Source organism: Notechis scutatus, chromosome 2 (assembly GCF_049901735.1).
Source record: "Notechis scutatus isolate UNSWTSFEM ecotype Mainland chromosome 2, rNotScu1.2, whole genome shotgun sequence".
Taxonomy (NCBI): domain Eukaryota; kingdom Metazoa; phylum Chordata; class Lepidosauria; order Squamata; family Elapidae; genus Notechis; species Notechis scutatus.
The window spans coordinates 52,765,517-52,788,266 of NC_142010.1; the positions used below are offsets into that span (position 1 = coordinate 52,765,517).

The following is a 22,750-nucleotide window of genomic DNA, read 5'->3' on the forward strand; positions in this document are numbered from 1 at the left end:
TGGATTATCCAAGCCTTTTGTCACATTTCCTCATGCAAAGTCATCTATATTAAAAGATGAAGCTCACTTTTGCTTCTCTGTATGAAATTTTGCTCTAGGCCAGGAGCGTCAAACTTGTGTCGTCACGGCATCGTGACGTGAAGTATCATGACTTTTTTTCCCCTTTGCTAAACCGGGCGTGGACGTGGCTAGCACATGACACATCCCTGCTCAAGGCTATTTTTCCTACAAAAATCAATTGCAATTGCCACCTACATTACAATTAACTAGATATTATGCTAGATCGCATGAAGTCATTGCATAAACCTAGAAGAGGCCAATGCATTCCTTGACACAGAATTTTGTGAGTCATATTTTAGTTTTTATAAATATATCAATAATTATATTGATATATGCTATAATTATATTGATATATTGATATGTGTGTGTGTGTGTATGTATATATGTATATGTATGTATGTATGTATGTATGTATGTATGTATGTATGTATGTATATAAAAACAGCAAACCAGATCATGGTGCCTCAGCCATCAAAAACGGAGTTCGGGAGGGCTACACATGATCCTCCCAGGCTCTGTTTTCAGCCACGACAGCCTCCTGAATCCCTCTGCCAGTGAAAATTGAGTTCAGAAAGGCCATTGCAGCCAAAAACGGAGCCTGGTCGGGCCATGTATGGCCTCCCCAGGCTCCGTTTTTGCTGGCAGAGGGCTGCAGAAGGCCGAGCCAAAAATGGAGTCTTGACGAATGACATCAAGCTGGCCACACCCACCCTGGTCATGCCCACCCTGGTCACGCCCACCCTAGCCATGTCCATCCGGGCCATGCCCCTGAGGTCAAACACAATCCTGATGCATCCTTCAATGAAATCAAGTTTGACACTCCTGACATAGAACCCATATAGGAATCTGTCCTAAAAGGATTTTCCCTTTGGCATTTTTTTTCCTCTGATGTTTAATTCAGTGAATTATTACCAGACCAAGAAAGGAGCAAAATAACAGAAGACAGTGGGTTTTTTTCTACTTTACTTAGCAATAATCATGTTATCCAATTCAAATTGGACATTTTAAAACGTGTGATCAGTATCAAAAACAGAGGATTGTTTTTGAGGGAAAAATGTTTTACACATCTACCTTGTAAGTCTTTCATTATTCCGCAAAGTATCAAGAAATGCAGATTTTTATTAGACTTTATTATCATTAGCATATGTATGTGAAGGCTGTTCAGTATCCCAGAACATTGCGCTGATAAGATTTCTAAAATAATACATGAATTATTTCTTCAGGGATTTTGGCATGATCACCAAATTCTGTATAATAGGATCCCTGAGAACTGATTAAATAAGCAATATTTCCTCTCAACTGAAACATCTAGGCGTAAGGGTTCAAATTCACAGGAAAAGTTCAAGCCAGTTTCTTATTATTTTCAGCATTCTGTACAGCGGTGCCAAAATCCAGAATAAGTTTTGCTGTTTTTCTGGGCCTTTCCAAGACTATACTGTGCCCGCAATTTTCCAGAATATGTACTTGCGCACTAGGGATTGCTTTTGCTAAAATGTCTGCTCCTGAAACATCCAGCACCTAGAGAGAAAAAGATAACCAAGAAAAAGTAACCTCCATGTTGGCCATTCTTGAATTCAACAGGATATTCTGAATTGCCTCAGCACCAAATTTGGCTCACAAAGAAACCAATTTGACTGCATGAAGAAACAACTAGGACAAGAAATGTAAAAAAAAAATGCCACAATTTTCACACTTGTTTTCATAAATGAAATTCCATAAGGGAGAATATTTGTAGCTCAAGGTTGAAATGAGGCATCCTTGGTGCTCTCTGAGCTTGGTGGGGTTTTTGCAGATGTTTCTTACCCAAACTGGGTAGCAATAGCAATAGCATTTAGACTTCACAGTGCTTGACAGCCCTCTTTAAGCAGTTTACAGAGTCAGCATATTGTACCCCAACAATCTGGGTCCTCATTTTACCTACCTCGGAAGGATGGAAAGCTGAGTCAACCTTGAGCCAGTGAGACTCAAACAGCTGGCAGCCAGAAATCAGCAAAAGTAGCCTGCAGTACTGCATTCTAACCACTGCACCACCATTACTCATCATCAGGGCTAGTCTAGCACTGACGTTTATCTACTGTGGATAATGAAATGTCTGCAAGAAAATCACCAAATTCAGAAAGCACCAAGGAACTGTTGCTATATCCTGGCAACAATTGATATATGAAGTATCTTTTACTATTCAATTCTCATGGCTCAAAAACACCAGTTGGAGATGGTGCATGTTTGTTACAGTTTGAGATGGTTAGCAGAAGAAAGACATGGGCTTTTGAAGAAAGGTTGCTGGAGCCTATGATTGTCTACCATTCTATACTTAGGCCCATGCTCATTCAGGCTCATCCAGCTCTTCCCTCTTTTCTTCCCTCTATTTCTTTCACATAAAATCATTTCCCCATTTGCCACCATTTCCTACTTTTTTTCCTGTCCTCTCATTTCCTTCCCAAAGGAAATGTTGTGAACTTATTTCCTTAAGTCTGTTTACAAGTCAGAGAATAGCATCACTCCTTGTCATTGTCATGGCAATCTCTCTCTTGCTAATGACAGAACTTAGTATTAAATGACATCTTTGCTCCCAAGAAGAATATAACAGATGGTGAATTGACATTCTGCAGGATCCAATCTGAGTCGGGCACCGGGACCAGAGGTTTAGTCTTTCGGGCTCGTGATGGAGCCCATGCTCAGGGAACTTGAGAAGTTGAGAATGGGTCTGAAAATTTGAAAGATGATACCTCTGGTCCTGGTGACTAACCCAGAATGGATCCTAAAACATTATCCTGGGACATGTATATTTGCCTTCATTCATAATTCTCCCCAATCCTGCCTCTCTTTCATATTATCTTCTATTAACCTGGACAATATACTTGGATAATAAATGTATGGGAGTTTTTCTCCATTTATGGAGCTCTTCTATCCAGACTGCCTCATTTACTTTCACAACATTTGCCCTTTCAGGTATCTAGAATGTCTGAATACAGATCTGCTATCTGCACTCAAATGAGTAAACTCCAAGGATGTACTGAGTCTACACAGGTCTTTAAATCAGGGTCACTCTGTGCTCTCTTATGGCATTTCCTCCAAATAAAACTCTATTCAGGCAAGATGGCGGTTTTTGTTTGGGTTTCATTAGTGTATATGCTACTATTTTATACAAATATACCCTAAAAAATAATACAGGGTGGTCTAGTTTACACATTTGAGACCATAGAACAGTCACTGCACCTACTCTATCTTGGCTGATCTTGAAGAGTAGGTCTGCCCTGGTTAGTATTTGGATGAGAAACCACCAGGAAATCCACTAGAGCAGTCAAACGAAGTCCCCAAGGATGGCAATGCTAAAATTCTTTAGTGTTCTTGTAAAGAAAGAACCGTGGCAAGTCCATGCACTATAGTTGCCAGGAATGGACCTCAGCTCAAGGTAGACTTTACTTTACTTATGTATGATGACTCTTAAGAGGCTCTCAAGGCATTTCTGTTCTCGCCTTTAGTAATTCTGCAATTGTATTTTTTTTGAGGCAATGCTGTGTGGAGAAACTAACATGGCCTGCCATCCTCTTACATGATAGCTCAGAGACAGTATCTGCACTTGGAAGGGAGTAAGCTGGTCTAGGAAACTGCTGATCTGGACCAGACAAGGTTTCACACAGACACACACACACACATACATTCTCACTAGTAGGAAAAGCAAAATTAAAAAGTCTAAATTGGAGGGAAGGAGTGGTGATATGATGTGTACTTCAATCATTGCAATGGAGGTATGGTGTGTTTTTTCACACCATATGTATGGTGGGTTTTCCTTGATATGCCAGTTATATTTGATGCTTTGTCAGTTTTTTTTTTCTATTTTACTGTTTTTAATCTATAAAGACATCCAGAGTTGTTTTGGGGTATGGCAGCATAGAAATATGAAAAATGTGGCAAATAATATCCTGAAAAAGGAGAGGGAAATTGCAAACCTATTAATTTTCAGACCACAAATTGCATAAAATCCAATGGGAAGTCAGGAAGACAGGTTGTATAATTTTAAAATGGCTTCTGAGGTAAACAGGGTTGCAACATACAGGTTGGGGCATGCATTACACAGTATATTGTGAGGCAACATTATACTACCATGTTTCTTCTAAAATACGACCAGGTCTTATTTTATTTTGACCCCCCCTAAAAAATGGCCAGGCCTTTTGTTTTGAGGGGGTGTTTTAATTTCCCCCCCACGCACATTGCCTGGCCACCAGGCTATCTCTTTCACAGCCGAAAAGAGCGACCCACTCACCCAACATGCCTCACCCAGCCACTGGGCTGCTTCTTTTGCGGCCAAAAAGAGTGAGTGATGCAACCCACATGCCTTGAGCACCCTTGTCTACCTTTAATGGTCACTCCAGCTACTGGTAGCCGTCCACCCAAAAAAGCCTGCCATTGTCCATTCCGGCATGCCTGGCCACTGGGCCGCTTCTTTTGCGTACAAAGAGTGTGTGGGCGAGTGACGCTCCCCATGCCTGAAGTACATAATGTTTTTTTCAGTGTTTATGTTTGTCCTGATCCATGTGGCCCAGCACAGCAAGGAACATCTTTTGCGGGGGAAAAAAAAAAGGTCCCGATTGCAGATGGCTATACGGTAGCCCCAGGTCAAATGATCCTCTTTTGTGACTTGCTGACAGGCAAAGTCAATGGGGAAATCCAGATTGATTTGCCTGCCAGGCAAGGCATGTGGGGTGAGTGGGTTGCTCCTTTCAGTCACAAAAGAAGCGGCCCGTTAGCCAGGCCAGACGTGTGGGGTGAGTGGGGCAAATTCCCCCCCTGCCCTTTCCCCCCCTCACCGCCTTACTTCGTGTTGTCTGACCGCACATGCGCTTAAATAGGGCCAAATTTTGGGGACAGGGCTTAATTTTAACACAGGTGCACAAAACAGTGCTGGGCCTTCTTTTTGGGGTGGGTCGTGTTTTAAGGAGAAACATGGTTAAAAGAAAAAGAAAAAAGAATAGTTACAGACTGGTCTCGGTTAAAAACCCCAGAGGGAAACTGATATACCTGGTCTTGTTTCCCCCAGATAATCTGTGTTGGAGCTTTGATCTTGCTCGTGTTGTCTTGAAAGTCAGTCCTTATCTTGTCCTGCATCAACTCTATCAACACTTACAGAAGAGAAAAAGAAGTGAGGGGGAGGGAAGCAAATCAGCCCACCCAAAGCATCGTAGAATTCCATTTATGAGGAAACAAGACTTCAAGAAGGAAGTCTTTCACCCAGAAAGAAAATAATGGCAATGGACTCTTCTCAATGAGACAGCAGAAACAAGGAAAATAATTACTGAGGTTAGCAGGAGGAGAGCCTCCACAGGCAGAGAGACACAAAAGTTTTTTCAGACAATTTGCTGGCTGGCTTCACAAGCCTTACTTAACAAGGTCAGTTGAGGAAACAACAGTGCCAGGGCAAGGAGGGTCTGTCACTTACGATTTGATGTGTTGGGCAAATCCAAAGAAAATGCTAATTCAGGAACCAGGCTGAAGGATTGGGAAACAAACCCAGCCATTCATTCACTGATTAATTCTGGTGCAGCAAAATTATATTTCCTTAAAAAACAAATACAGACGGAACACTTTTTTTTTTTTTTGTAGTTATAACCCAAACCCCTTTTCCCATGGCCATTTCTCCATCTTCTCCCAGTCTCAGGTATTTGCTCTTAGCTGCGCATCATTCATTTCTATACCAATTGAAAAGCAAGGGAGGAAGGAATTGAAATGGCATTGTAAAAAGACCCTGCATCATTTTCAAAGTTTTTAACCTTAACCAAAATCCCTCAAAATGAGAGTTTTGCTCAAACCTAGAACCAAATTAGAGTGAAGAAAGGAAGCACGCAAGCAATTTGTTAGCAGAGGCTTCAAAAATCAAATGTACTAAAACACCCACTTCAGATTTCTTCTGCCCAGGTCCCCAAAGCTAAAGGCCTCTGATTCACTATTGTTTTGTTATGCCTCTTCCATCCATTACTGGAGTCTAGTCCTTTAAATATGCAAAGTTTTTTTTTAAATCCCTAAAACAGTTTATAAATTAAACTGTTTTAATTCTTGTCAATATTGGCCATAGCCCAATCTACCTCACAGGATTGTTGTTACCGGAGGGGGAAAAGGCATTATGTATGCCACCTTGATCTCATGTACAAAAAACAGGATATACGATAAGTCAAGTAAACACTCAATCCTCTTTTGGCACTGTTTCAATTAATGAAAAACAAACTAGATTTTTTTTTCTGGATTAAAAAATTGATAAATAAATGAATCAAGCGTCCTCAATCAGTAGCATCAGCAGAATCTGATTTCATCAAGATGACAAAATGCAAATCCAGCCGATGATGTCATGTACAAAAGCGGTGGAACAATTTTCCCTTCTGGAACCCTTATGAAGATGCTGCTGTTTTCAGCTCAGATCCAGGGGTGGGATTCTCCCAGTTCGGACCAGTTCAGGCGAACCCCTCGTTCCAATGGTCAGCTGGCTCCAAACCGGTTCGCTCCGACCAGCATGTGGCCCGCCCACCTGCTCCTACTCTTTCCTTTTTGTTAAAGCACAGCTGATTCGTGCGGCAGAGCGGTTTGCCGCACTTCGGCTGTTTTCTTCAGCTGCAGCTTTTTTAAATGCGGAGTCGTGCGCCGAGTGCGCATTTGGTGCATGTGCGCGTGCAAAGCGCACTCTCACCGAACTCATTATTATACTGGTTGAATCGCACCCTTGCTCAAATCCAAGAGAAAATTACTACAAGGCACTCACATTTTCGGTAAAAGTCATTATGTGCAATACGAACGTCAACAAGGCCCTGCAGGATCTATGAATATAAAAGGAGATATTAAAAAATGAAGCCAGGGCACACCATTCCTCTTGATATACATATAAAAAACTCATTATGTTGTTCATTTTTTCATTTCCAGGAGCTTGCTGGGCATTTGCAGGCGATCAGACTCTTGAACATTCAGATTTTCAGTCTCTGTGTTAAATACTTAAATTAAGATATACTTAGAGACTTATGACAGCAAAGGGCTGTGCAGGAAAATGGGGAAACAGAGGCCTGTTGTATTACCAGAGAAAATTTAACTAAGAGTTTCATATGCTTGGTAATTAAAAAAAAAAAATTATTCTTTTTTTTTAAATGTCCCTCCAACGTTGAATCATAACAGGCACTTTTCTTTCTAACACCCATATAGCTGCTAAATGTTCAGAAAATTTGAATCAATTAGAGGAAAAATGAAATGCCCCTGACGAGTTGCCAATGGCTGCCAGTTCACAGTAGATTGCAAACTTAATTCCTGGTACTTCCAGTTAGAATTGGCAAAGGTTTTCCTGTAGGAGCTCTGAAGAAACATTGGCAAAGTAGTCTGTTTCCATTTAAAGCAGCTTCCTATAGCCCTCATTCTGTTCCTAATATGTGTTATTATCCAAAGAAGAGTAGCCCAAGCTTTTAATATCCTTTGCCAAACCTTCGCTAAACCTTACAGTTTAATGATGAAAATTCCATCACTCTCATGGAATTTGATATCATAGCTAAAACTCCCTGAACTAGAAAACTGAATAGAGGCTCACAAAAAATATTATGTTATTCCCAGGCCTGATGACATAGAAATCATACAAAAAACCCTCAAAGGAATTCACTGAATATTGCTGAAGTGACAAAAACAGGATTACCCATGGTCCTCGGTTTATATACATTCATTCAGCATCCATTCAACATTACAATGGCGCTGAACAAAAGGGCCTTACAGTGACTCCATGAAATTCCAGCCATCATAGCATCCCCACAATTGCAGGATCACAGTCTACACATTCAGTACCCAACTCCTTATTACAGCATTGCAGTGAGCCATGGTCACATGACTGTGACTTCCAACTTTCCCAACATCAATGGGGAAGCTGGCAAGAAGTTGTAAGATACGATCACCTGAGGTCCTTAATGAACTGTATGGTCCTCATTTAACTATGGGAATTTCTAGTTACTAGTCATAAATAGCAGAGACTTGAATATAATATAACATATTAAATTCAAAAAGATAAACTTTTTTTCATATTACAAAATAATTCAATGCTCTTTGCAACTTCTAATCAAGTCAAATTAAGCAACCACTGTGCGGGGAGATACTGTTTTTTTATTGTTTGTATATTGATTTTATTTTTATTTTTGTAAGTCACCCAGAGTCCCTGACAATGGGCGGCCATCCAAATTTTCTTAAGTAAATAAATAATATAAGCAAGTCTATGTTCGTACAAATATGCGTATGTGTATATTGATATAAATTTACTAGTTTAATTTACTTTAATCTCAGTGTTAAGAGTTTTCAGTTTCTGTTAAATAGATACCACTGCACTTAATTTTCATTGGTCTCTACAATGTATTATTTGTAGCCCTCAATAAAACAACTAATTTGGGGGGAAGTTCTAGACCTAGAAAAAAAGTAGAAAAAAAGTTCTAGACCTAGAAAATCTAGAACTATGCTGCCTTCGGTCCGCTCTAAGTATAGTACATAAAATTATATATTGCAATGTCCTACCTATCAATGAATACTTCAGCTTCAACCATAACAATACAAGAGCACACAACTGATACAAACTCAAGGTAAACCGCACCAAACTTGATTGCAGGAAATACGACTTCAGCAACAGAATGGTCATTGTCTGGAATACTCTACCTGACTCTGTGGTTTCTTCCCCAAACCCCAAAAACTTTAACCTTAGACTGTCTACTATTGACCTCACCCCTTTCGTAAGAGGTCTGTAGGGGGCGTGCATAAGCGCACCAACGTGCCTACCGTCCCTGTCCTACTGTTTCTTTTTATTTTTCCTATATGTATCCATTTCATCTACTCATAACTATGTCTATACTTATACCTGTTATCTTATAATCACTTGACAAAATAAACAAACAAACAAACAAATAAATAAATAGTTAAATATGTTTTCCTATGATGCCATTCGCTTACTTGATGGGGCACCCTGAAACGAACATAAGAGCACAGTTTCAACATGTCTGCCATTCCTTCTGGAGTGGATGGAATCATAGGAAGCTCATCATAGCACTCCTTCTTCATCAGCTCCTTCATTTGTTGTACAAAAATGCTTTCTTTGGCATCGGGCAGACCTGTAATGAGAGGAGAAGAAGCATTGTGTGCTAAGATCACAAAGCAATAGATTTTCTCAATAATCCTGAAAGAGAAAATTGTATTTAAAATTAAATAAAATAAAAGCTGGGGGAAATGAAGAAAAGGAAGTGATAACAAGACCCGACCTGACTTATGGACTTAGTTAGTTTAGTTAATTGCATGGAACTACAAATTCAATTAAAAATATTTGTAATTATTTGCTATTGTTGAATTCAGTCAGCATTTACGAAGCATCTCCAGCTCTAAATAGTACAGTAGACTAATCCCTCAACATTCTCATCCCAGCACATCTGGAGGGCACCAAACCGGGAAAGAAAGATCCAGAATGATTCACCGGTGTCCATTTCCACTAAATAGGGACTGCCCCTTGGAAGAGAGAAGATGTGTTTCTTCCTAGGATCTAGCATGCAAACATAATTTTTGGGTCCCATCCAATGCATTTTACTACTTTCTCAGAAGTCAGATATCCTTTGCATCATTCACCTGCAGGAACGTGGTGGCTCACATAGTTAGGACGCTGGGTTGAAGGTTAACAAGCCCGCGTTCAAGACTGCTGCATGGCAGGGTGAGCTCCCATCATTCACTCCAGCTCCTTGACGGGAACACGAAAGAAGCCCCCCCATGGGTTTTCCTAGGCAACAGTGATGTCACTGGCTAATCCTTTCAACCCCAAAGCACCTTAAATGGTGCCTCCAACACAAACAGGGGGACTCACCTCCAGGGCACATAAGAGTTAAGCAGCAGACTTCTGCTGGATATTGAGCAGCATAAACACCAGCCACATTTCCACCCATAGAAATTCCAATGAGATGAAATGGCTTTCGGTTCAGATTGATACATTCAACAAACTGGAAAATTAAAGGAGAGGCCATGCATCAGCATCCTGCAGGTCACAAAATAACAGCTGGGGCTTAATCCAAGTTGCTGTCCCTCCTAATCCAAAATAGGAAAGCTTATTTCAAGATCAGTGTATAGGCAAACCATGACTGGATGCAGAAATTGCTTTAACCTGGGAGCTCTTTTCCAATTAAGAAAGAATTGCTGTTACTTATGAAAAGTTGTGCTGGATCAGGAAGAAGTAAATATCCCCAAAGAGGGAACACTGCAAGGTTTAAAATACTGTAGCAAAATCCTGTTAATTTTGAAATTTCAGGATAGGACAGCTTCTGGCTAGGTGGTTTTGGCTGAGAAGCTAAGCAGGTCAGGCCTAGTCTGTACTTGGATGGGAGGCCTTCAGGGAACCCCAAGAACAGAGAAGTACAGAAAAGCATCCTGCAAGTCATTTCTGTACTGTTGCCCAGAAAAGTCCAAGAACATGTCCATAAAGAAATCATGTGTGATTTCTGTTAAGTCGTGGGAAAGATTGAGTCGAGACCAGTGTGACTTTCAGCTCTTTTATTAATCTATTGCAAACTGAACAACCGCGGAGCCGCGGCAGCCTCTTTTATAGCGGCTGCTCGTGGCTCGCGGCCAATGACAGCTCCTTGAATTTCCCGCTGTCAGACGGACCAATCCAAAGGCAGGATTACAAGTATATAGATGGACCAATCAAAGACAGTATTGACGGACCAATCACAAGGTAGTATTGCCAGGCCAATCAAAACGCAGTATTTCAAGTATGCAAATATATAACACCCCTCCCCATTTGTTTTAGTCCGACCTACGTTACATAGTCACGTAAGTAGGCGGGGCTTCTATGGTTCCTACTTGACCTGCGCAATTCAGTTGCGGTGTTGTCTTCAGCCAGTTCGGATAGGATCGCTGTTTCTCCCGTCCTTCTCCATGGAACCTCCTGGAAGGGTGAGTCAGCCATGCCACTCCCACCCGGTCTACCCGGGCTTGTTGAGTCAGTTCGGCTGCCGCTCCCGCCCGGTCTACCCAAGCTGGTTGAGTCGGCTCGGCTGCCGCTCCCGCCCGGTCTACCTGGGGTGGTTGAATCGGCTCGGCTGTTCCTTCCAGGAGTGGTTTCGTGTTGGTTTTCCGCTGCCTGCTCCCTTCTTTCGAAGTCATCTTCAGGTAAGTAATTGCGAATTCTTACTGGGGCTATTGGCGGTGTTGGTTGGTGAGTTGTTAGGGTCTGTTTCATTGTTTCTCGTGTTTGTGGAGGGTCTCCCCCTCCCCTTTCATTTGTGTTTGAGGGGTCTCCCCCCTCTCTGGTTTGGTTGCTATTATTTTTTAATGTTTGATGTGGTTCCTGTGTGTGTGCGCCTTCTTCTCTTTTGCTCCTAGGGTTGTTAGTCTTTCTCCCTAGTGTTCTTGATCTCAGTTGGTCTATGTGTCTCCTCCAGTTTCTTCCGTCCTCTGTCTCTACTCTGTATGACCGGGGTCCTGTTATTTGGGTTATTTCCGCTGGTATCCAAAGTGGGTCCCCCATGAGATTTTTTGCATAGACCAGGTCCCCCGTTTCAAATGTGCGGTACTTACTGGAGGAGTCTGTTGGCTTTTCAGGGTTGTATGTTGGGTGTAATCTATCTAGGTGTGATCTTAATTTTCTGCCCATCAATAGTTCTGCTGGGCTTTTATTAGTGGTTGTGTTGGGTGTGATATGCTGTATGGTTAGCAGTTTAAAGATTTTTTCGTGGATGTCACCCGTGTCTAGTTTCTCTATTGTCTCTTTAGTAAACCGAACCATGCGTTCCGCCTGTCCATTCGCCGCTGGCATTGTGTGCACGTTTCCACCCATCTCCCAATATCCTTATCCATCCCTGGCCACCATACGTAACGCCTGGCCAGGGATTTCATTCTTACAATACCTGGGTGCCCTTCATGCAACATATACAGTATTTGTTCCTGAAGTATTTCTGGTATGATAACCCGATCCCCCCATAGTATACATCCTTTTAAAATCGAGAGTTCTGTTTGTCTGTTCCGGAATGGTTTAAAAGTCTCGTCATGATCAGTTTCCGGCCACCCTTTACCTACCGAATTTAAAATTCGTGCCAGCTTTTTGTCTCTTGCGGTTTCTTTCGCGATGTCTGACGCGGTTATGGGCAGGTTTGGTAATGTCTCGATCTGTAGGGTAGATGTGGTTGGTGCCGGGTCTTCTTCCAATTCAGGTAGAGGGGAATGGCTCAGGGCGTCAGCGTGCGATATGTTCTTTCCTGGTCAGTGGATTAAATTGTAGCTGTATGCGGCAAGGCACTCGGACCATTGTGTCATCCGTGGTGACAATATGTTGGGGGTGGCCTTGTTCCCTGCGAGTATTCCTAGAAGCGGCTTGTGGTCTGTGATCAGAGAAAATGTTCTGCCGTAAAGGTATTCATGGAATCGTTTGACTCCAGTTATTGCGGCTAGCGCTTCCTTGTCCAATTGGCTGTAATTTCTCTCTGCCTTGGATAGTGTTTTGGAGTAGAACGCGATCGGTGCTTCTCTCCCATCTGGTAAAGTGTGAGTATGGCCCCGACGCCGAACGGTGATGCATTGCAGGTTACTGTTAGTGGCAAGGTTTCGCTATATTGTATCAGTACAGATTCTGATGTGATTAAGTCTTTGATTTCCTGGAACGCGGTTTCTTTTCGTCGCCCCCAGGTCCAGGTAGCTTTCTTATCCAATAACCTGTATAGCGGTTCCGCCGTCGTTGCCTTCTGCAGCAAAAAGACATTATAAAAGTTAATAAGTCCAAGAAATGCTTGTAAGTCTGTTTTATTGTTGGGTCTGGGAGCTTCTTTGATCGCTCTGATTTTCTTTTCCGTGGGGTGGATCCCTTCTTTATCTATAAGGTACCCCAGGAATTCAACCTTATCGGTGGCTAGCTGGCATTTCTCTTTTTTCACTTTGAGTCCCGCCTCTTTAAATCTTTGTAGGACTTCTCTGAGGCGGCTTTCCAGTTGTTTTTTGTCCCTGGCTGATACCAACACATCATCAAAATATGGGACCAACCCTTTGATTCCCTGTAATAGGCGTTCCATCAAGCTTTGGAACACCCCTGGGGCCACGCTGACACCAAATTGCAGTCTTTTGCATTTGAATGCCCCCCTGTGAGTCACAATTGTTTGTGCCTCCGCTGTTTCCGGGTCAACTGGCAACTGCTGGTACGCTTGTGCAAGGTCAAGCTTCGCAAAAACTTTTCCTCCCCCAACGAATGTAAAAGGTGTTGTACCACTGGAATGGGGTATGCGCTTTGTTGTAGCGCGTGGGTTGAGGGTGGCCTTATAGTCTCCGCAGATGTGCACGGACCCATCTGGCTTAATCGGGGTCACGATTGGGGTTTCCCACCTTGCGTGGTCTATTGGTTCTAGGACCCCCTGTGCGATGAGTTTATCCAATTGCTCATCGATTTTTGGTTTTAATGCGAAAGGGACTCACCTTGCCTTCAGCCTGATTGGGGCTATGTTGGGGTTCAAATTGATTGAAATAGGGGACACTCGGTACTTGCCTAGTTTTCCATCGAACACGTCCTGGAATTCCCTCATCAGGCTCTCCTCCCAGTCCGTCTCGGTGACGCTGTTGATCCCGGTCACGCCGATTCCCAGGGGTGCGAACCATTCGAGTCCAAGCAGACTAGGGTGATCCCGGTCTACTATCGTCAATGGGAGGATTTCCGTGTGTCTTTTGAACTTGACTTCGAAATGTCCGAGTCTGACTACAGGTATCCTGTTTCCCTGGTAGTCTTTCAGTGTTAGTTTTTGCTTTTCTAATTCTGTTCTTTGCATGTCTGGTATCAGGCTCTTTAGTGAGTTCCACGATACCATGGACAGATATGAGCCGGAATCCACCTCCATCTCGCATGGCTTTCCCTCTATGGTGACTTGAACGTGTACCTTTCTTGCATCTGCTGCACTCGAGTGGCCAATGGTTATTGTCTGATGCGTTTCCTCTTTTCTGTTGGTCTCGTTGAAATGCTTGCTTCTGTTTTCTCGGCTCCAACGGCTCCCTGTCTGTCTCTCTCTCGTTCTGGGGGGGGGGGGGTGCTCCCTCTTCATGTCGGGCTGTAGCTATGTCTGTTGCGGCAGACCCGGGCTATGTGTCCCTGTTTTTCACAGTGCCTGCAAACAGCGTCGAGGAAACGGCACTCGGATCGCGGGTGGTCTCCTCCGCACCCGGCACAACGGAATTCTGATTTCCGTTCTCTTCGGTCTCGTCTGCTTTTTTCCGCCTGGAGTTTATTGATCTCTTCTTCCTCCTCGTCGGTTTCAGACATGGATTCGACGTCTTCATGGTGTGTAGAGGCGGTGGTCTTTTGTGTCCCCTCTGGCTTCTCGTCTGGAACGGGGCAAGGGTCTTTTAGAGCTCCCTGTGTTGCTCTATTCATTTTCCGCATAGTGGCTGCCAATTTCTCCGCTGCTTCAGCTGCGGTAGCTTCTGCGATGGCCTCGGTTACTGTGAAGTTGGGTCTGGTCAGTAATCAGCTCTGCAAGGTGAGATCTCTGAGTCCGAGGACCACGTGGTCCCGCATGGCCTCGTCCATATTGAGAAAGTCGCATGCTCCGCCAATGTTCCTTAGAGCCGCAAGGAAATCTCCTATGCTATCACCTTCTTTTTGGTCTCGTTTGTAAAACTCGTGCCTCCGGATGAGGCTGGAGACGGCTGGCACATAATGGGCACGCAGTATTCTGTCCAAGCCTGGCCACACCATCTGCTTCACGTCTTGGGGTTTTGCCAACGCTTTGGCCATCCTGAAGACTGTGGGCCCACAGTGGGTCAGGAACACGGCTCTCTTCCTGTTGTTGGATATCCCCTGTAGCTCATTGCTCTCGAGGAACATGAGGAATCGGTCAATGTAAGAGTCCCAGTCCTCCGTTGCTGGGTTGAATGGTGCGGGTGGCGAGTTGCTGCCGGCCATTTCGTCTTTGCTCGGTTCTCGTTGCCACGTGCTCAACTGGTCTCCTTCGTCTCAGTATCCCAGCCTCGTCACCAGTGTTAAGTCGCGGGAAAGATTGAGTCGAGACCAGTGTGACTTTCAGCCCTTTTATTAATCTATTGCAAACTGAACAACCGCGGAGCCGCGGCAGCCTCTTTTATAGCGGCTGCTCGCGGCTCGTGGCCAATGACGGCTCCTTGAATTTCCCGCCGTCAGACGGACCAATCCAAAGGCAGGATTACAAGTATATAGATGGATCAATCAGACAGTATTGATGGACCAATCACAAGGTAGTATTGCCGGGCCAATCAAAACGCAGTATTTCAAGTATGCAAATATATAACAATTTCAAGGAGGCTATTTAGCGAGGGAGACTTTTAAAAATACCATAAAGATATAAGGATTCTCACTCTTTGTTAAGATAATTGAGATTCCCTTTGTTGTGGCCTGTCAGCCGCCGCCCCCTCCAGCAGCCGAATCAGAGGAGGAGGAGGAGGCGTGGGAGTCAGGGTCAGCATCAAAGCAACCTGAGAGTTCCGAGGGGGAAGAGGGAATGGAGCTGGCAGAGAGAGAGAGAGACAGAGGTGGAGCCTCAGATGGACAGTCAATAGCCCCCAGGTCTGGAGGTGACTGATAAGGAAGAGGAGGAACAACTGGTTCTAGTGCCTGATGTCCAGCTGTGCAAGAGGAGAGCAGTGGAAATGCGTAGGCTGATCCTTGGGAAGGAAGAGCCACCCTGCTAACGAAGCCCCACCCTAGCTCTGGGGATAAAAATGGCAGACAACTATTCATCTGCCAGCTGGCCGGACTTGTAAGCCTGCATTGAGAGAGAAACTTTTTGGCGGGTCTGCCGGAACTCCTAATAAATAAATAAATAATCTTTCAGTTAACTTCAGAGGGTTTGTGGTGTTTGGGGAGCTGGGTCAGAATGGATGTTGTTTACCTGAATGCCACTTTTCCTTGTAGGTGAGACAGGTCAGGATGGGTGGTATTCTTCCATAGCTGTTTAGGACTGAGTCTGTGCAAAAGGCTTATTAGTCTAGCTCTGCCCACTCCAGGTGACTCCTCCTCAGTTTATGCAGACTGTGTGACAGATCAGGTTGTCTCTAATGAAGTAAAAAAAACAAGAAAGTTAATAGAGACACACACACACACCCACGGTCCCAGGAAGGGAACCAGTCTAAGGGTGGGGCTGACCTGTCTCGCCTACAAGGAAAAGTGGCGTTCAGGTAAACAACGCCCATTTTCCCACTCCATAGTTTGTGCCGTCAGTTCCAGTCAGCAAAATCAAAAGCTCCTATGTGTATGTTGAGACGCCAGCCCAAACAAACTTCCAAACAGCTGATAAATGCCTTCAAAATGCCTCCCGGCTGGTCGTGCCAACACGGCGCTGCGCTGGGAGTATCGTACCCGGCGATTGTCAGGGATTTTGCCCCCAACCAGGGTAATGTGTCGGGCTTCATTCCATCGGACAGGGTTGGCGGCTTCATTGAAGCCCGACAGTGGGCGGAGCTAGGCTTATCAGCCTTTTGCACAGACTCAGTCCTAAACAGCTATGGAAGAGTACCACCCATCCTGACCTGTCGATGCCTTACCCCCACTCTTCCTTACCCCCATCCTCTATGGCATGGATGTCAAACTTGTTGCGTCATGTTGCTGTCATGTGACATTTTTCCCATTCACGGAGCTGGGGTGGGAGTGGCCTGCACATGACACATTCTTACCCACAGGCTGCCAGTTTGCCAGTGCCATCTGTAGGGTTCAGTATGCTGCATAAAGAAGACCTGATGCTTGAGTCCAGAAGAAGGCGGACTGATGAGCCAGGAGCAAGGCTCATCATTCCCCGCACAGTTCTTTCTCACACTGTGGTCTTCCCATTTACCCCATGCCACTGCATCTCGCTCTCAAGTCAGAACCAGCCAACTACTCTAGAGAAGTTGGTGTAGGCATTTAGAAGTTAGCTACCCATTCCAGAGAAACTTTTAGCAGACTTTAAACACTACACAGTGGATATTCTGAAAAAGGGACTCTGGGGGAAAGCTGGGACTTAATCCAAGTTGCTGTCCTTTCTAGTCCACTATTCAAAATAGATGTTTTTTTTCTGAGCAGTGTGTAAACATCAATCATACAATGTCCAGTTAGAGTTAGCCTTAAACTGAAATCAGTAACCATCATGGTTGCTGTAATCATCCAGGATACACATCCAGTTCTGGTTAAGAAACTCCATGTAACAGGCAAAGAAGTAATGTGCAAATTCACCCAAACCATCCAAAACAATGTAATTTATAATTGTAACTTATAGCTGGTTTCCAACTAAAGGTAGCTGTGTGTGTGTGAAGGCACACTCTACAGAGAACACCTTGGGTGGACCACATGGGCCCTTTACCCCTCCACCCACAAATTTCTATGCCATCTAGGGATCATTATTTTTTCTTTCATTAAAAAAATGAAGGGGAAAAAAGATGCAGCATTTCTATTTGATTATTGGTATTTTGTACGGCGTAATCTATTTAAAAATAATAAATTCGAAGTGGCCCCACCCACTTTTGGAGTTTCACCACTGACAGCAGTGGCGGATTAAGGATCACTGGTGCCCTAAGCACTGACAAATCTTGGTGCCCCCGTCCTTTGTACATACTGTACAAACGAAGCCATATTCTCAACTTTGTGGTGCCCCCTTTGGGCCTGGTGCCCTAAGCAGGTGCTTAGTCTGCTTGATGGTTAATACACCACTGACTGACAGGCAAGTGGTGTGGAACTCTAGTCATGAACCACTATGCCTCCTGCCCCACTGCATGCAAGTATCTCCACTCATTTTCTCTGATAATGACAGTCCCACCTCTTAGCGGTAGGTTTGCTTAGAAGCAGCAGCAGCCAGCCATTGTGGGAAATTTATTAAAATGGCTGTTCAGTGGTGCATCAATTTCATTGGGTCCTGTCGTAATACCCTGGCCCAGCAGCTCCTCAAGGAAGTTGGGGCAAGTTGTATTCAGGGGTGGGATTCTACCAGTTCACACCTATTTGCTAGAACCGGTTCTTAACATTCTAAGAAGTTTGGAGAACCGGTTGTTAGAAGAAATTACTGGCCTAATCCTGTAAGGAAGGCAGAAAGGAAACATTCTGGTGTTGCTTACAGAAACTGCCTCACCGTTAACCCTTATTACATTCTTGGCAGGACTAGACTTCCTGTCTCAGGAACTTCTCTGGAGTTTTTTTTTTCCTTCCTTTGCTGGTACTTGGCTTGTGTGGAGTGACCATTCAAAGTTCCAATAGCACTGAAAAAAGTGACTTATGACCATTTTTCACACTTATGACTGTTGCAGCATCCCCACAGTAATGAGAGGCCAGGCGAGGAGATGCGTGCCTCGATGTGAGTGATATTGAGTTGGCCATGCCCAGCCAATAACATGACCACCAAACCACGCCCACCAACTAAGCCACGCCCATAGAACCGGTTGTTAAAAAATTTGAATCCCACCCCTGGTTGTATTGCATTGGCCTGGAGACATGCCTTGTCTATGGCTGTCCTAGCCTTTTGGGACAGCCTTCCCAATGACATTTGGAGAGTCCCCATGCTATTAATCTTCTGGAGGGCTGTGAAGAACTGGCTCTTAGCCCAGGCATTTGGCTAGGATAGAAGTGGGCCCAGCAAATGTAGAGTTGGCAGGATGCTGTGATACTAGTGTCTTTTGCAAGATTTTGTGGGTTTATTTTTATTTTCATGGAATATTGCTGTAAGCTGCCTAGGATGATTATGCTAGTTAGGTGGCCATAAAAGTTTTCTCAATAAATAAATGTCAAATTCATCACTCTCCCAACAGCACTGACTGACTTCCATAGCAACATCTTAAATAATTTCTGAAGTGCTACAAGTTCTCCTCAGAAGACTAATTATAGATTCTGTATGAACAGAACAACTAAGAAGAGTTGACAGCATTTTTCATTGCTGGCTGAAATGCATTATGTAGAAAAACCAGAAATCAGAACTGGAAGAAGACACTGGCACAAATGAAACAAATAAAACGTTAAAAAGTTATGGTATTTATGTAGTTACTTACCAAGCACATCTAAATTATATTAAAGTAACCAAAATATCTTTACAATGCCCAAGGCATGTCACAACTTTTGAGCACCCCTAATGTTTGGAAATTGAAGGTTGAAAAATTTGACATGCCCCACATGGCACATATGCTCAAGTATGTAATAAACAGCAGATTATTTATTTTATGACACACACAAAATAAAGCCACAATCTCCTCAGAGGAAAAACTTGAAACACACCTCCCATGTCTATTTCTGATTACTTGTATTAAACTGGACTTTAAGAGTTAAACCCACTCCCAACAAAGACTGCAAGACAAAGGATGTAATAAAGAAGTGGTGTTTGGCCTTGACTTCTACAGATTTTACCTGGTGTATTCTTTTCATTTGTCCATATATGGAATAGTCATCGAGAGATGACCGAGTGGTACCCTCATGACCTGGCATATCAACACAAATCAAGTGAAGATTTTTTGGAAGAAACTGTGAAGGAACAAGCAGAAGCAGAAGATACTTTATCATCAAAATGGCAACATTCCAGTATGATCATTATTATAATACAATCCTGGTTTATACATTATATTAAGCCATTACTCATTCAACAATAGTTTGTTGTAAACAACTGTAATTGGCTGGGTTTGTACAACAAACTAAGCCAAAATTAAGCAAACTATATTTTGGCCTAGCGCAACACGAAAATTTACCCATGGAATTGAACAGCCTTGTTTTGGCCACATATTGGCTCAGCACAAAGCATTCTTGTACAACAGGAAATGACAGATCTTTGCCATCATGAGGTTCCATTCTAGGGTTGTGGGCCACATATGGTCCTTTAGTTTCTCCTTGTGTATTGTAAAACATAAAAGTCTTCTTACAAGAGAAAGCACAGTCACAAACTCTTCACCAACCTTGAGTTCTTTATAAGAATCCATGTGCCCAAATATATCACCATTTTTAAGACTTATTTATTACATAAATTTTATGGCCCAAGAGCTAAGACGGTGCATCCTCTTTTCCAGGCTCAACATCATAATTCATTTCCAACTTAGCAAAAATCAGTCTGAAGGATAGGTATGTGGAAGAGTGACCATATTTTCCGCAGTCCTAGTAGAATCAAGTGTATTTGCCTAAATACATGGGTGAAGACAACAAAGATATTTTGGTAGTAACCATCCTAACAAAAAATATATTATCTTAACCCTGGGGTTCATTCATACACTATTTCTGAGAATATAAACTATTCTAACAGAAACATCAACATTCCAAATTGTTAATTTCAATCATCCCGTTACAAGACGAGATAACAGCATGAAACACAAAATACACATTCGGTACAATGGAAGTCAGTTACACACACGCACACACACACACGGATTGAAGATCCATTGTTCAGGTGACACTTGAATTCCAAAATGAAATTCTTTGAACATCAGAGAAACAGAGCGTACCTTGATTAAAAAAAGCCACATATCTTTGTGAGACGAGAATCCATGTAGCATGAGGACAGATGGTCTATGGCTGGATCTTCCTCGGTAAGAATAGCAAAACTGGTAATCACCACAATTTGCGTATTTCACCTGTATGCCCAGGGTTCGACGCCAATACCTAGTAAGAAGGGGGTGGGGGGAGGCAAAGGAGAAAAATTGCAATGCAATTAGTTCAGTCCAAGATTAGTTTTCCTCCTCCTCTTTTCTGCTTTGCATTAATCAAACACTAATCAAACACACACACACACGCATACACACACCGACATGCTTATATGTTGTTCAAGCAGCATGGTGATTATCCTGGAATTTAGAAGGGGAAAAAAAATTAAAATAAGGAGTTTTCATTGACATTTATCAAAAATGATTCCTTTAATGCTGAGAATTTTGTAGGAATATTGACTGTTCTAGAGATAATATAAACTTCATATATAACAAATAAAATATACAGTATATCCAATACAGCTGGATATATATCCAATGAATGGTAAGAGCAGACACAGAGTGTGTAGCTAATGGGAACATGATCTGCCTGGGTGGCCACTTGATTCTTCTGTATCTGGAACCTTCAATGCTTTCCTTTCCAGATTTCCGTGTCTATTGGTTGTTCTTCAGCTCTGAATTCTAGCTTAGTTCATTTCCTGGGTTCAGTCATGCCTTTGGCTCATTACTAGTAGTATGCTAGCATGACCTTCTAGCTTTCCTTTAAGCTTTTTGCTAAGTAATCAAATACTTAGAAAAAGATTGTATACATATGATTTATTCATTTTATCTAGGATGAGAATTGGGGACATATTAATCATATATATTCAATGACTGACTTTTGAAATATTCTAGTATTGCAAGAGTGTAATCTTCCTATTGCTAGTTTAATTTTGCAAACGAATACTGTACCATGGATTCAAACTGTTGCAATACATGTTAGAATTTATTTTATATTGCAACAACTACAGGTAATCCTCAACTTACAGTCACAATTGAGCCCAAAATTCACGTTGCTAAGTGAGGAATTTGTTAAGTGAGTTTTGCCCCATTTTATGACTTTTCTTGCCACATTTGTTAAATAAATCACTGCAGTTGTTCAGTTAATGACCCAGTTGTTAAGTGAATCTGGCTTCCACGTTGACTTTGCTTGTCAGAAGGACGCCAAAGGCATGACTCCGGGACATTAAAACTGACATAAATGTGAGTGAGTTGTCAAGCATCTGAATGTAAATCACATGACCACTGGGATGCTGCAACCGTCATAAGTGTGAAAAATCGTAAGTCATGTTTTCAGTGCCGTTGTAACTTCAAACAGGTCACTAAATGAACTGTTGTAAGTCGAGGACTACCTGTGCAGAATCATTCAGCCAGTAGATGGCAGTGTTTAGTTTGCATCTATGGTTATAATCTATGATTCTGTTTTTCTGAGGAGAGCTTCCTGTGATAATTAAAACCGATCAGCAGCAAGGCTGTACACTGTACAATTTAGTTGATCTGTATATGTAGCCATCCTATGCAGCCATCCTCTGCTACCAATCTGTATGGCTATATAACAATCCTCTGCTACCATTTCTACATAATAAAACAGATTTTCTAACACAAACTTGTTAGGAATATAAGTCACCTAACAGCTATTTGGGTTGGAAATATATAAACCAGGATAGATATTTTAAAACTGTATCTTTAAGAAAATGCAAAAATTGTAATTGGGTGTGGTTTCTCAAATGGTCATATGATGGAGCCAGAAACCTGGATTGTCTTGGTCTTAGCCTCAGAAGAGAGTGTGAGTCTCTGTTTTCCTTCTGTTGGAGAGTATTGCCGTTCCTCCATTTTTCCTTCTAATTGACTGATATTCTTGGATTTGATGTAAGTCTGTTACTGAACTGTTTTTGACACTGGACTTTGTTATTGGATTATCCCTGGACTGAAAACTGACTAACTTACCTGTGAATGACTTTGGACTGCTTATTTTTGAACTTTGCATAAAACTTTCTGGAAGTAAAAACCTACAATTACTGTACAGTGTATCTGTGTGCTGTGTTTGTATTATTCAAACACTACTCTCAAATACGTCTCCCTGTATGCGGTCATTCTCCTAATGGGGAATTACCTCAACACAACTCACACAAACCGCTCCGCTTCTCCAATGGGTCGGTGCATGTTGTGCTTTTTTCGGTGGAGCTGGAGAACATGCAGCAGTGAAAATTACTGATCTCCGTCTTCACTCCACTTCTCCAATGGTCCGGCTCTGCCC

General features: G+C 42.8%; 1 protein-coding gene across 3 annotated transcripts in view; it reads right to left on the bottom strand.

Annotated features, from left to right (window-relative positions):
* Positions 1-1,159: 1,159 nt before the first annotated feature.
* The window catches only part of ABHD6 (abhydrolase domain containing 6, acylglycerol lipase), a 37,369-nt gene continuing 15,778 nt past the window's right edge, over positions 1,160-22,750 (bottom strand). For 2 of the 3 annotated variants that reach the window (XM_026677824.2, XM_087954743.1), the window contains exons 3-9: positions 20,476-20,632; positions 19,397-19,510; positions 9,902-10,034; positions 9,007-9,164; positions 6,809-6,863; positions 5,080-5,180; positions 1,160-1,578 (exon numbers count right to left, since the gene is read on the bottom strand). In XM_026677824.2, the coding sequence (XP_026533609.1) occupies positions 1,402-1,578; positions 5,080-5,180; positions 6,809-6,863; positions 9,007-9,164; positions 9,902-10,034; positions 19,397-19,510; positions 20,476-20,632 (895 nt within the window). In that variant the 3' untranslated portion in view covers positions 1,160-1,401. Of the gene's footprint in view, positions 1,579-1,613; positions 2,153-5,079; positions 5,181-6,808; positions 6,864-9,006; positions 9,165-9,901; positions 10,035-19,396; positions 19,511-20,475; positions 20,633-22,750 lie in introns of those variants that run through there. The other variant, XM_087954744.1, reaches the window with a different exon arrangement.